This window comes from Petaurus breviceps, unplaced genomic scaffold (genome assembly GCF_028583685.1).
Source record: "Petaurus breviceps papuanus isolate PSGF00001 unplaced genomic scaffold, PetGlider_PUasm1.0 90779, whole genome shotgun sequence".
NCBI classification, from domain to species: Eukaryota; Metazoa; Chordata; class Mammalia; order Diprotodontia; family Petauridae; genus Petaurus; species Petaurus breviceps.
In genome coordinates, this window is record NW_027187344.1 from 9,219,394 (window position 1) to 9,234,030 (window position 14,637).

Below are 14,637 nucleotides of genomic sequence, written 5' to 3' on the forward strand. Positions count from 1 at the left end.
AAAAAATGGATGTTAAAAATTGTCTTTATATATATCTGGGGAAAAAATAAAATATTATTTTAGAAAAGGAGTTTCCACATAGGGAATTCCTCCAATTGATGAAATCACCAGTCCTGATCCCTCCTCAAATATTATCAGCCATGGTGAGAGCCTAATAGGTACCACTGGCCTAAGTTTTCAAGGGCCTTGGAATCTTCTGATTTCCATCTTTACTCCCCTATTGGCCTTGGCCACAATCAGCAACTCATTATTAGGGGGCACTCCTCCACCTCTGAGCTCTCTAACTCAATCTTTGCTATTCTCTCCAACATAGCCTCCTTCCATGCTACTTATTCAAATCACCCAACTCCTCCCCTTCCCCCCCCCCCCCCCCACTGAACCTATGCTTTTCCCCATGTGACTTCCAGTTACTAAGACCTTTGTATCTCGCCCAGCCCATCAACCCTTTCTGGTGACTCTAGGCTTCCTGCATATTCTAAGTTCCAGGGCTAGCCCTCTCTCCACACTAGACCTACCACCATACTTACTATCTGTACTGATCCTTAGCTCTGAGTGCCCTCCAAAAGGAGAGAGAATTCTGTTTTTCATATACTAATGCAGTAAGCATTTATTAAGTACTTACTACTGTGCCAAGCACTGAGGGGAGATAACAAAGATAAAAACATAGCCCTTGCCCTGATAAAGCTTATGATCCAAATACATTGGAAACTGCCTTAGAAATTTCTCTGGTTGCTGTGTGTTGTCAGCATTTCTTCCTTTGCCCTCAGAAGTTTGGCCGTCTTTGGCACTGTCTTCTTAATTCTGCTCTTTTCAGGGTCATCATTGTGCTTTTGTTCTTCCATCCCATCATGCACAGGCCCCAGCAGGGCATCATACTTAGCTGTATTATGCAGCAGTGATCATGACCTGATCTGTTTCCATGCTTAGAAATCAAGAAAATCAACCAAGGAAACTCTTCTTAAGCTTGTTCAAAATTAGAAAAGACAATCATCACAAAATTAAGGTAATAGGTAGAGAAACCAAGGGAAAGGTTCTTTGGGAAGGCCATTAAAAGAATAAGTTCAGGTGCAGCTAGGTGGTACAGTGAATAGAGCACCCAGCCCTGGAATCAGGAGGACCTGAGTTCAAATCCAGCCTCAGACACCTGATATACTTACTAGCTGTGTGACCTTGGGCAAGTCACTTAACCCCAAATGCCTTGTTCTCCCCTGTCAAAAAAAAAGTTCAAAGTGCTTCTCATTTGAGCCTTCCTCAGAGGTAGCTAGGTAGCCCAATGGATAGAGCACTGGGTCTGGCATTAGGAAGAACTGAATTAAAAATCTGGACTCAGACACTTACTAGCTATATGACCATTAGCAAGTTATTAAATCTCTATCTGCCTCCATTTTCTCAATGATAAAATGGGGATTATGATAGCACATACCTCACAAGGTTGTTGTGAGGATCAAATGAAGTAAAATTTGTTGTTGTCGTTCAGTCATGTCCAACTCTTCCTTTGAGGTTTTCTTGGTAAAGATACTGGAGTAGTTTGCCATTTCTTTCTCCAGATCATTTTACAGATGAGGAAATTGAGGCAAACAGATATAAGTGACTTGCCCAGGGCCACACAGCTATTAAGTGTCTGAGGCCAGATTTGAACTTAGGAAGATGAGTCTTCCTGATTCCAGACCTGGCACTCTGTCCACTGGGGCACCTAGCTGCACCTAAGATAGTATTTGCAAAGTATATAGTACAGTGCCTGAGGTACTTAATAAATGGTTATTCCTATCCCATCCCTTACAACAACTCTTGTAAGGTAGTTACTGTGGGTATTATTATTCATGTTTTATGAATGAGTAAACTAAAGCCCAGGGACATTGTAACTTATAGCTACTATACCAGAAGAAGGCTTTTGAATCCATATCTTCCTACTGCTAATCCCAGATTTCTATCTTCTGTACTATCCTGCTTTTCCTCAAATGAAAATGACATAATAGGAATGGGGGCATAATTTTGTCATGTATATAGCTTAGGGCCCCTGAAAGCTATATCTAGGTTCAAGGTTTTCTTGGATTAGCATGTATTCAAAACCACAATGCACAAGTCCCCAGCTTTTTTCTCCCTATTATCAGACCAAACCAGAGGATACATTAATGCAAAGCAGAGACATTTAATTAAATAAAATAGCAAGGTAATTAACAAGGAAAAATCATCTCACACATACTAGGCAAAATAACCTACAGATTCCCACATCCCTGGTAGGAAAAGGAGCCCTTGTAGCCTGGCAGCCTCATGCTGCAAGAGTTGTATCCTGGCTAGAAAGTCTCTCTGTCTTCAAAGCTGCTGCTTGCTGCTTCTTCCAGATCTGCTGATGTCCAATGCTGAGCTGTCATCGACCCGTTCTCCACTGAGCTGCAGATAGCATCTACTTGCCCTTTTGTCTGATTGGGCTGGGTTTCTCCACTAAGATGCTACCGCCACCTGCTGCTTCTCTGATGAATTACAGCTTCTGGGAAACCTTTCCCACAGCAAGAATTTTACAACTCTGGTGAGTTGCCTTGTAACCTCATGAGGGTTTTCTTTTTCTTTCTGAGACTCACAGTTCCACCTAGCCAGCATGAAAAAGAGTCCCTTGAGTGAGGTCAGTCTTTTTTATTTTTTTGCTTGGGCAGGAATTCTTTTAGTCACACTAGATGCTTAGTGGGCATGAGTAAATTCCTTTCAATTTCAAACATATTTCTGGAAGCTTTCACCAGCTTTCATACATAGATTACTGTGGAACTTTACTTAGACATACTAGAGAGGTATGATGGAGCTGACAACTTTTATCTTGGATTCCTTCATCTCTACTCAAATTCCTTCCTAAAGTAACATCACAAGAATTTATTGAATAGGGGGTGTCATAATCAGACCTGTACTTTAGGAAGATCAGTTTGACAGATGAATGGAGGATGGACTGGAGCCCAAGTGGGGGAGAGAATCGAGGAAGGGAGACCAACCAGAAAGCTACTGTAATAGTCTAGGTGTGATGTAATGAGGGCCTGCACTAGAGTGGAAGCAGTGGCAGAAGAGAGAAGAGGTTTTATGTAAGAGTTGTCTTATGTAAGAGAGTAAAACTGACAGGACTTGGCAATTTATTGGATGCAAGAGATGAGACAGTGAAGTCAAGGATGGCACCTAGGTTGTGAGTCCTGGTGACTGGGAGGATGATGGTGCCTTCAATAGTGAAAGAGAAGATAGGAATAGAGAAAGGCTTAGGGGGGAAAGATAATAAGTTCAGTTTTGGACACATTAAATTTGAGATATCTCTGGAATAACCAGTTCAAGATGTCTAATTGGCAATTGGAGATGTAAGACGAGGTCAGGAGAGAAGTTAGACTGGTTAGAATGTCTGCATAGAGACTAAATTACTTTATGATGAAGGGTTTGCATTCTAATGGGAGAGGGAAGGATAATGCAAGCGTCCCCTAAAAATTATAATATCACCAAGAACCAGAGACGGAGTCAAATAAGAAAGAGTGACTAAAAGTGATATTTGTTATGTTTTGATGATCTTAAGTAGGGGGGAAAGATACCATAGGGAAGACAAGGGAAGGAATGGAGGCTAGGGGATTGGAGAGGAAACTTATTTCACATAGTCAGGGAGCACAAATTTAAATCTATAGAAAGAAGAAGGATGAGTAGGTATTATTTGAACCTCCTTTTTATTTGAACTGGTCAAGGGAAGGTGCATTACATACACAGAGTTTGGTGTATAATACATTCAGTGCAAAAGGAAAACAAGAAAAAATAGCAAAAGGAAAAAAGGGGGAAATAAGAGGTAGAGAAGAGATTAGTTATAAGTAAAATAAACTCTAAATTTTGGGGGGGGGACATCATGAAGAGGGGTTCAAAAGGAATGAAAAGGCAAGAACCTGTGATTGGGGTTTGGGTGAGGGAAAAAAAAGGGGCAGGGGAGTGGAAGTTGTTCATATGGAGCATTGACCATTGGTGCTGAGCACACTGCTTCCTGTTCCATGGCCCTCTTCTAAGAAGTGGGGAGCAAAGAGAGTAAAACATATAATAGAATGGAAGGAAATACATAAAACCTAAAAGTTTTGCATAAACAAATTCAATGCATTTAAGATTAGGAGGGAAGTAGTTAACTGGGAAAAATATTTGGAACAACTTTTTCTGTTATGTCTCATTTACAAGATATATAAGGAACTGATTAAAATTACAAGAATAAAAACTATTCCCCAATTGATGGTCAAAGGATATGAAAAGTGAGTTCTAAAGTGAAGGTACCCCAGCTATTTATAGCCATTTGAAGAAAATTCTCCAAATTTTACTAATTAAAGAAATACAAATTAAAGAAACTCTGAGGTTCTACTTTACACCCATCAGATTGGCAAAGTTGACCAAAAAGAAAATTACAAATATTTGAGTGTCTGCAGGAAAATAGGCACACTAAATACACTGTTGGTGGAGCTGTAAATTGGTGCAGTCATTCTGGAGAGCAAATTGGAACTGTGTTCAAAGTGTTATAACCTGTGCATACCCCTTCACCCAGCAATACCACTACTCAGCTTATAACCAAAGAAATCAAAGAAAGACTAAAAGGTCCTATATATACAAAAATACTCATAGCAGCTCTTTTTTGTGGTGGTAAAGAACTGGAAACTAAGGGGCTGTCCTTCAACTGAGAAATGGCCAAATTGTGACATATGAATGTAATGGAATATTATCATGCTGTCAGAAATGAAACACTTTCAGAAACATGAGAAGACTTATATGAACTGATGCAGAGCAAAGTTAACAGAACCAGGAGAAAAATTTATACCACATTAAATTATAAAAGCAGTTCTGAAAGACTTAAGGATGATTATCATTCATGATTCCAGATAGCCAATGACAGAAAGGGGATGCAGCACAAGACACACATTTCTAGATGTGGCCAGTATAGGAATTTGTTTTTCTTGACTACACTTATTTGTTAAAAGGGTTTTTTTCCCCCAGTGGGGTGGGAATATGTGGAAAAGAGAAAAAAGAAGTTTGATAATTGAAAAAATATAAAATTGTATTTTAAAATATCATCTTCAGAACAATAAAAAAGAAAACAACATATGCAATGACTACAACAATGTGAATGGAAAAAATACCACCACCACCAACAAAAAAGTCATGCCCTGAGGAAGAAACATGAGAATGCTCATCCCTTCCTTCTTTATAGAAATGAGGTGTTATAGGTATAGAGTATGACATGTACTCTCAGACTTAGTTGATATGCCAAGTTATTTTTGCTGAACTTTTTCCCCCTCTTTATCTTTTTTATCCTTTTTTTTTTTTATCAGTTTTATTCTTTAGTGGTGGGTTTGATTCCATCCTTAAGATAATCACCAGGTTTCAAGGCAATGTATCCTCTGGCTACTACCCTCTCTCCCCTCAGCCCTGTGTGCCACACTCACTTTGCCCTTGGGGTACTGAGGAGAGGGATGAATCACAATGAACCTGAACTTGCCGCTTCAGGCAACAGGAGAGGAGTCAGTCTGGAGGGCACAGAGCAGGGAAGATGCTCCTTGCCCAAGTGAAGTCCCTGGGTTAGAGGGTCCTCCTCACAGGATCTTCTCTGGGCCCCACCTAGAGGGCCCAGAGGGTGAGTATGACCTGCTGAGCTAGCTCATAGAGGACAACAAGGTGGGATGGGGGTGGGGTGTGAATTAGAGAGGAAGGGATACGTGGAGGAGTCGGAAAGGGAGTACAGGCAGAGGTAGAGAAGTCATAGAACCAAAGAGAACCTAGAACCCGGAATCTGGAACCTTGAGGCTGGAAAGGACCATTTAGGTCATCTTGTCCAATCTGCTCATTTTACAGAGGAGGAAATTGAAGGCCAGTGAGAAATCATTTGCCTTAGGTTACTTAGTGGCTCAGCCAGGACTAGAACCCAAGCCTCTTGCATTCTAGTCTAGGGTTGCCTCTTTAAGCCTCTAAAGGGGGAGGTTGGGGAATAAGAGGTGGGTGCTGACTTGGAAAAATAGAATTAGAGAAAAGGGAAGTTATCATTAATAGCACATCCCAGTGGCAACCTTCTGGATAAACTCCTCTTGGTCCTGACCTTGGGCAACGGCTTCTGAGACCCTGGGCCTGAGGCCAGCAGGAAGATGGCTTAGAGAACCCAGGTCTCCTGGTCTGTCTGCATCGCCACAGTTGACTCCCAACATCCTACTGAATGCTTCGTTCCTATATGCTGACAGGGGGAAGTGGGGGGAGTCTGTGTATGGGGGCTATTCTCTGTCTCCTCCAGCGGCCTTCTGCTACCCTCCCTACTACCCCCTCCCTCAAGCCAGGCTGGAGAGTGATGAACACCTTCGAAGGAGAGGCCAGGTATGCCCTGGGATCACATCAATTTACGGGTCCGGGGGTCAGAACGAGAAGGGTTTTCCTATGATCACCATCAGAAACTCCCTGCCGTGCAAGTTACCAATCATGGAAAAAGAAGGCAGCTGGAACCGATTCCGAGGCTCCCACCTATATTTCCACCAAAGCCGGACCCGAGGAAATCCAGTTACTTCTCAAGAAGGCAGGAGCAGAAAATATCCCAGGGCAAAAGAGGCTTGTCTCCTGGTGGGGACGTGCACTTCTCGTGGGACTTCAAGCCAGGGCCCCTGACCCCAGAAGGGCAGGGCTCCAAGAGAAATCCGGAGGCCCGCTACTTGCCTACCTTCACACAGCAGGTTCGGCAGGAGCAGGAGAAGCTGAAGTCCAAAGTCTTATCATTCCGGGGACAGGTCAACAGTGTCCAGGGTGGAAAAACAGGCCATGCATTCCCAAGGACAGAGACCTGGGCCACTAGTAAGAGAGAGGGTCCCCAGTGGAGCGTAGGCTGGGGAGCAAAGGACTCCCCGAGCCCAGTCCTGGGAGAGTTACTCCCCAACAGGCCCAAAGTCTTGCGGGAACCAACAGAGAAGGCCAGCAGACAGCATCCACAACATTGTAAGCCCCTTCCCACAGCCCCTGGGGGGAGGTGGGGGAGGGGCAAGGAAGGTGGGGTGGATTCCAGTCCCCATATTCAGTGTGCTATATAGTATTTGGAAGTTCCCTGCTTACTCCAAAGATGCTGGGTACAGTCATTCAAGTCCCCCAAAGATAGCCACCCCCCCCCCCACTCCCAGCCCCAGCCAGCAACAACAGAGACTACTCTCAAAACAAGGAGATAGACTGAGCTTTCTTCCCCTTCCTTACTCCCAGCAACGTCGTTTCCCTCCTTAAGAGACAATTCCTCGGGCTGCAGCTGTGATTCATCTGACGGCTCTTTTTGCTCTGATCCTCCAGACCTCTGGTAAGCCCCCTGGTACTCTAGGACTGGGCTCCCTCATGTAGGAAGGTGACCCTGGCCCCTAACCCCTGGAGGTTTTCTGGTGGTGTGGAGGAAAGTGGTGCTTTTTGTCTCAGAAGTTCCAGTCACTGTATCCTCAGGAATTGCCTTCTCCAGGAACCTTGTGAAGATTGTGCTGCTGAACCATCTCTCAATGAGTTCCCCGAATGCCAATCCTAACCTGTCCACTATGGCCAAGAATTCCAAAGTGTGAGTTACAGAAAGATATGTGTGTGTGTGTGTGTGTGTGTGTGTGTGTGTGTGTGTGTGCGCGCGCGCGCGCGTATGAGAGAGAGAGACAGAGGGAGACAGCCAGAGGGAGAAGAGAAAGACAGAGGGAGAGAGAGAGACAGAGGGAAGATAGAAAGCAAGGGAGACAGTGAGAGAGAGATTGAAGGCTTCATAGAGCAAGATGGTATATTGTGGGTCTGGGAGAGAGTTGAGAGGTCAAAGGCAGGTGGAATTAATAATTCTGCTGGATTGAGTGGAGAGAGAAAGGAGACCAGAGGTTATTTACCAAGCTGTACTTGATTCTAAACAATATGGTTAGATGGGCATCCAACTCACATATTTAGATAGATTAGGATGAAAGAAAGGAATGCAGAATGGCCAGTGAGTGATACTGACGTCAGGTGGTTACAGAAAGCTGCAGTATGGTAGAGTAACATTGGATTTGGAGTTAAGGGATGTGGGTTCAAATTCTGCACCAGCCCTTTAGGTGAATACTTGTACAACCTTCTTCTAAAATGTCAGCATTGAAATAGATCATTTGTAAGGTCTTTTCCAGTACTTAATCCTATGCAGGTATATCCTGTTCTTCAACTTCAGGAATGGAGAATACAGGGGAAGGAGGAGAAACAAGGGGTTTAGCCAAACTCCGAAAGGAGTAATATAGGACATGTGGTGAGGGAGAAGAAATAATGACTGGCCGGCATATCATACAGCATTGAATCTTTAAAACTAAGGAAAATTGGAATGAGCTAGTTATAGTTTTTAAATGGAGAGGAGGGGAAAGAGAGAGATATCATGATTGTTTCCAAATGATAGAATCATGATTGAGTCTTAAGGGTCAGGTATTGAATTTTGAGGCTCATGTCAGGGTGGACAATTCTGTCTGTCCAAAGTTCCTAGGGATCTTTGGGTTTAAAATGAGAAAGAATCCTTAGAGATCACCTTGACAACCCTTACATTTAACAGACAAGCAAGCAGAAAGAGTGGAAATATATTACTCAGCATCTTATAGGGAAGAAATAGCAAGACTGAGACTTGAACCCAGTTCTCCTGATTCCAGAGCTCACGCTCCATCCAGCACACCAAGCAATCAACCAACCAACATCACTTATTAAGTGTTTATTGTGTTCTAAATACTGTGCTAGGCTCTGGGGACACAGACTAAAACAAAACCATACCTGCCCTTGAGGAGATAACACGTACACACAGCAGCAGATATGAAATATCCAAAGTAAATACAAAGTAGTGTCAGGGTTGGTCAAGGCATTAGTAGCTGAGGGGAATCAGGAGAGGCCTCATGTAGAAAGTAGCACTTCATCTGAGCCTTGTAGGGAGCTAGGGATTCTAAGATGTGTAGAGAATGCATTCCAGGCATGGGCAAGTGGCCTGTACAAGCGTAAGGAAGCTGGAAAATGGAATGTTGTGTTTGAGGGACAGGCTCTCTGCACCACTGAATGTGTACACATTTGGAGGAAAGGGATGTGATGTATAATAAATCTGGAAAGATAGGCCTAGGGACACCTTCCTACATAAATATTTACCAGATGGTAAAGGGTTTTAAATACCAAAGAGAGGCATTTTTGTTTTTGGTCCTAGAGGTAATAGGCAATCATGAAAGCTTCTTGAGTAGGGGAATGACTTGGTTAGACCTATGTTTCAGGAATCTCACTTTGATAGCTGTGTGGAAGATGATTTGGAAATTGGAGAGACCAGAAGCAGGGAGACTAATATTACAAAGGTCAAGGTGATAGATAATAAAAGCCTGAAGTAGAATGGTGGCCATATGAGTGGAGAGAACTGACAAAATTGAATAGAATGAACATTGCAAGGGAGTGGGGTAGGGAGAGGGAAGATCTGAGTGGAACTCTGTGCTTACGAACCCAGGTAATTAGAAAGATGGTGGTGTACTTGACAGAAATAGAAATATTAAGGAAGGAGGGTTTGAGGGGAAAGATAATGAGTTCTCTTTTGGATATTTTGAGTTGAAAATACGTATGGAACATCCATTTTGAAATGTCCCATAAGTAATTGATGATTTTGGAATAAAGTCTGGGAGAGAAGAGAGTCAGGTTGGAAGTATAGATCTGTGAGTTATCTTCATGTAGAGGATCATTAAATTAATGAGATTAGCAAGAGAAAGTGTAAAGAGAGAAGAGTGCAGAGCCTTGGAGTTAGCTGATAGGACATAACAACAGCTAGCCCTTATAGCACTTTAAGGCTTATAAAACTGTTTACAGATGTTACCTCGTTTATGAGATCATACCATGAGAAGTAGGTGACATTATTATCTTCAGTCTATAGTTGAGGAAACTGAGGCAGATGAAGATTAAGGGACTAGCCCAGTATCATACAGTTAAGAAATGTCTGAGACTGGATTTGAACTCTGGTATTCTGATTTCAGGTCCAATGCTCTATACACCACTAACTGATGCAGATGATGATCTAGCAAAAGGGACTGAGGACAGGTCTGATAGGCAGGAGGACAACCAAGAGAGAGCAATGTCACAAAAACCCAGAGAGGAGAGAGTCTCCAGGAAAGGGAGGATGGCCAAGTGTCATATGCTGAAGAGAGGTCAAGAGTCACGGGAACTGAGTTATATTAGCCACCAGTCATGGCAACATCACTGAGAACTTTGAGGAACCAGTTTCAGTGAGTGATGAATGTGGTTTTATTTTGAGTGATGATGCACTAGCTAGTGTAAAGCCAGACTGCAAGGTGCAGAGGAATGAAGGGGAGGGTGACTAGAGGTAGCTTCCTGTAGAGGTTGGGTGAGGTGTTGAATTGTAGCTGGATAGCGGTATTTTAAAGACCGAGGGAAACTTGGGTATATTTGTAGGCAGCAAGGAAGAAATCAGTAAATAGGAAAGAGACAAGAGGAGATGAAGGCTAGAGTATAAGCAGAAGGATTGGCCTTAGAGAGGAGACTGGCCATCTCTTCATTAGAATCTGGAGCTAATAAAAGAATGGGAGTTTAACTCGAGAAGTTTGGGGATGTAGCAAAGAAGGGAAGGGGGAGATCAGGATAAATGAACTCTTTTCTTCAGTAAAGTATGAGGTAAAAGTCTGCAGCTTTGAGGACAGGTGAGGAGGGTGGGATAGAAAGCATGTTACAAAGCTTTGGAACACTTTTGTGGGGATTCAAGTCAGAGTCAATTAGGGAAATGTAAAAGAATTGCTGGTAGGCTGTGAGGGCGCCGTTGAGATCTGAGAACATGAATCTGGAGTGCAGCCATTCGTACCAAATGGGCCCATCTTCAGGGCTTTTCTCGAAGTTGAATGGCAGGGGGATGGACTCATGGTGCTCTCCTTGTGGCCTGTGTTGTTTGTACACAGCAGACCCTTAACCAATGTTTTTAAATGAATGAATGAATGTTCTGATTATGCAGCAGGGAGTGAAAATCTTGGTTTTAGGGTAAAGGTCGGCTTTTAGGAAGCAGAGTAAGCAAGGCGTTCTGACCCCCTTTCTCCCCTCTTCCTCATATGTCTTGTACTCTTTACTGTGTCCTACAGGTCAAAGAACAGGCAAACTGTGAAGCTGAAACCAGCTCTTATCACCGGCTGCTCAGATGACTCACCGGGATCTCAGAAACGGTTCCACCCATTCCGGGTGCGCTTCGCAGATGAGAGCCCCAAGGACATGGCACTGCGATACTGGGAGAGGAACTATGAGGGTGAGAAGGAGGGAGGGAGATGTGGCTGTGGCCTCGGGGGTCCCTCTGAAGGGGCTCTGACTTTTAGAACCCTCTACTCAATCAGGACAGAGGAGCCAAGCAGAGACTTAGAGTCTGGTGTCCCCTGCCAAACCAGGTAGCTGGAGGAAATACCATCCTCTTATAATCTGCAGTCTAGAGGAGCACAGACAATGTGCAATCTCCCTTTCAGCCTCCCATGATTGAATAGGCCCTTCTGGAGGAAATCAAAGAAAGAACAAGGGTAAAGTTAAAGGAACATTGGACCAGAAATTAAGAGACCTGGGTTTGTATCCCAGCTGTGTGACCTTGGGCATCCTGTCACACCTCTCAGCCTCAGGATCTGCATTGGTCAAATGAGGAAATTGAAAAAATTAAGGAAAAACCAGATGATTTATATAAAGTCCCTTCTAACTCTGACAGTTGATGAATGTATCATGAATGCGAGATGCCAGACACTGAGACTACATAGCGGGGACAGGGGAGTGGAAGATGACAGTGAAAGTTTTTGTGTGAAGGAGATGTAGCTCTTGGAGGATTTGCTAAAGATGAGGTCTACTTGGCATGAATCCAGGGGCTCCTTTTTTTTGGTGGGGGGGAGAAGGCAAGGCAATTGGGATTAAGTGACTTGCCCAAGGTCACACAGCTAGTAAGTGTCAAGTGTCTGAGGTCAGATTTGAACTCAGGTCCTCCTGACTCCAGGGCTGGTGCTGCCTAGCTGCCCCTACTGTCTATTCTTGCTTCCAAAATATTCCATGCTCAGCTATAACCATGGCATTTGAACTAGAATACTGAAGCTCGTCCCAAATAGAGATGTTTCCCTCATATCAAGAAAGCAGGTCCCCTCATACTGCAGAGGATACATACTGATTCTGTGACCAATCCCAGAACTGAAAGAGGGTATGAACAGAAGCTTTCCTTTCTCTGTTTGGGGCTGAGGATGGCAAGAGAGGTTCTTTAGGACTTGTCAGAAGCCAAATCTAGACTCAGTAAGGATATCCAAAGGTCTCTTTTCTCCTAGCACCCCCTCATGATCTGCTGCAATTGGCCCTTTGTGACATGGATGTAAAGTCACTCTTACAATAATTACTTTGAGATCACCTCCAGGGGTGGGGAGCCTGAGGTCTTGAGGCCACATTGTGTTAATTTCACTTATAATTGAAGTTGCAACTATTATCAGGACAGCAGAACAGTTCAACTATGGTTAAGAAAGGCAGTAGTTTCTTCCAGGAGCTCAGATAAGGGCACTAGTTTCTGTCCTACTCTGAGGTTGCCTGTAGACTACACACTAAAGCATGAATATCCCTGACCATATTCTATGGTTGTAGTTCTAGAAACACCTCATGTCTCTATTGAAAAAAGAGCAAGGGAGTCATGTGAGAGCTTTGTCACAGTTTGCTGAGTCTCAGGGAATTTTCTTACCTGAGTGACCTTCCCTGCATTATGTGTCTTGTGCATTGGGCTGTGGTATAAGCTGCCTGAGGTCTTAGGTAAAACTGACACCAAAGAACTGAGTGATAATAGCTATGCCAGGATGAGGTCAGTACCAGTTGAGAACTTTTCCCGTGTGTGTGTGTGTGTGTGTGTGTGTGTGTGAGTGTGTGTGAATTTTTATAGGAGATCTTGACAAAAGTGAAAGTCAAATTCATGTCTTCAGAGGTAAGAAATGGACCCTACTCATTAATTCAACAAGCATTTATTTACCAAATACCTACTATGTCCAAAGTCCTTTGCTAGACATCCAGGGGATAAGAGATGGTCTCTGCCTTTGAGGATTCACCAATTAGTCTGACCTTGTTCAAGTCACAACTTCTCTGGGCTTCAGTTTTGTCATCTGTGAAATGAGGGGATCAGAATTCATGATTTCTGTAGCCCTTTCTGATTCTAAATCCATGATCCTAGCAAAAATAAAGACATATATCAATAACTGCCTTGCAAGGTAGACTGTGATACCTACTATGGATTTTGAAGGAAGTAGGGAAGATTACATCTGATTAGAGGATGGAAGAAAGCTTCATAGAAGAGGTAGCATTTGAGTTTGGGACTTGAAGAATGGGTCAGATTCCAAGAAGGGAGGAGGTAAACAGTCCAGGTAGAGATGGAAGCATGAGCCAAGGCACAGAGCTGGGAAAATGCAATGTATGCTCTAAAAAGAGCAACTCCAATTATCCCTTCTACATTGCAACTTTCCCCATTGCAGGTTGGCAAAAGAAATTAAATGGGAATTTTATGGGAGTTATGCAGAAGTCACAGGTGACACGCAAGGCCAGCAAATGACACAAAAAACATTGAGAAACTCAGAAATGCATAAAATATATATATGTATAGTATTGTATAATAGCAACATATTTTATCTTTTAATACCATAATAATTCAACCTCTCTAGTATGAAAGGAGGGCCAAAACATTTTATGCAGATTTTCCAGATCTCAGGGTCACTCTGCACCTCTAACTCCTATTGTATGGAAGGGATAACTGCAGTCCTGTTTGACACAAGCATAGAATTTGTGGGAGGGAGGTGGTTAAAACACATAGAAATATAGGCTCCGGCCAAATCACCAAGGACTTGGAATAACAAGCAAAAAAGTTTAGATCTGTAGTCAAAAGAGAACTCCACAAAGTTTAGGTACTATAAAAAAAAGTTGTCCTTAGAGTCAGAGAGGCCTTGGTTCAAATCCTGCTTCTCTCTGAAACATACTGAATGTATAACGCCGAGCAGGGGACGACCTCTTAGTCCCATCGACAACTATGAGTTGCAGAGAAGGTGACACCCTACTTCAACAGAGGGAGTTTCCTTATCTGGGATTTCCATATATCAATTAAATTTGGTCCAGTCTCTATCCAGCGACCAGTGCAGGATGGGTGAGGGGTCTGTCATCCCTGGACTGACCTACTCTGCAGGACTGGGAATGGAAAGAAGCATGGACAGATGTGGGCAGACTTGGCCCCTGGAGGAACATGGGTGTGAAAGAAAAGGAGGAATCAACTAAGACCCTGAGGTGGGGAGACTGGACCAAAGATAAAGCAGGATGAAGCTATCAGAAAGCAAGGTTTTCTTTCTCAATTACTGAAAGTACAAGGAAGAGATACTCTGCTCTGGCACAAATGTTCCAGGAGTCTTGAAAAGTGGGCAGGCAACAAGAGGTGGGAATGAAGACTATTATCTGTAAATGCAGAGAAAATGCCTGCCCTGTCCTAGACTGGAGTTAAGGCAAATAACTCCATTCCTAGCTCAACCTCTTTAACCTAAAACACTCTGGTTCTAGAGGTGGGTCTTGGGTGGATCTGGGAGATAGAGCAAGGACAGGGGTGGGGAACCTGTAAGTTATTGGGAGGCGGTTTTACTCAATAGAGAGAATATTATTTTCTTTTAAAAATTTTAT

General features: G+C 43.3%; 2 protein-coding genes across 2 annotated transcripts in view; one reads left to right on the forward strand and one right to left on the reverse strand.

The window, feature by feature from the left end:
• NTMT1 (N-terminal Xaa-Pro-Lys N-methyltransferase 1) overlaps positions 1-14,637 on the reverse strand; it is a 46,419-nt gene that overhangs the window by 17,817 nt on the left and 13,965 nt on the right. The window lies entirely within an intron of this gene.
• Positions 10,103-14,637, forward strand: part of LOC138147030 (uncharacterized) — a 10,835-nt gene continuing 6,300 nt past the window's right edge. Inside the window, exon 1 of the mRNA XM_069069177.1 lies at positions 10,103-11,236. Coding sequence (XP_068925278.1) covers positions 11,203-11,236 — 34 coding nt within the window. The 5' untranslated portion in view covers positions 10,103-11,202. The remainder of the gene's footprint in view (positions 11,237-14,637) is intronic.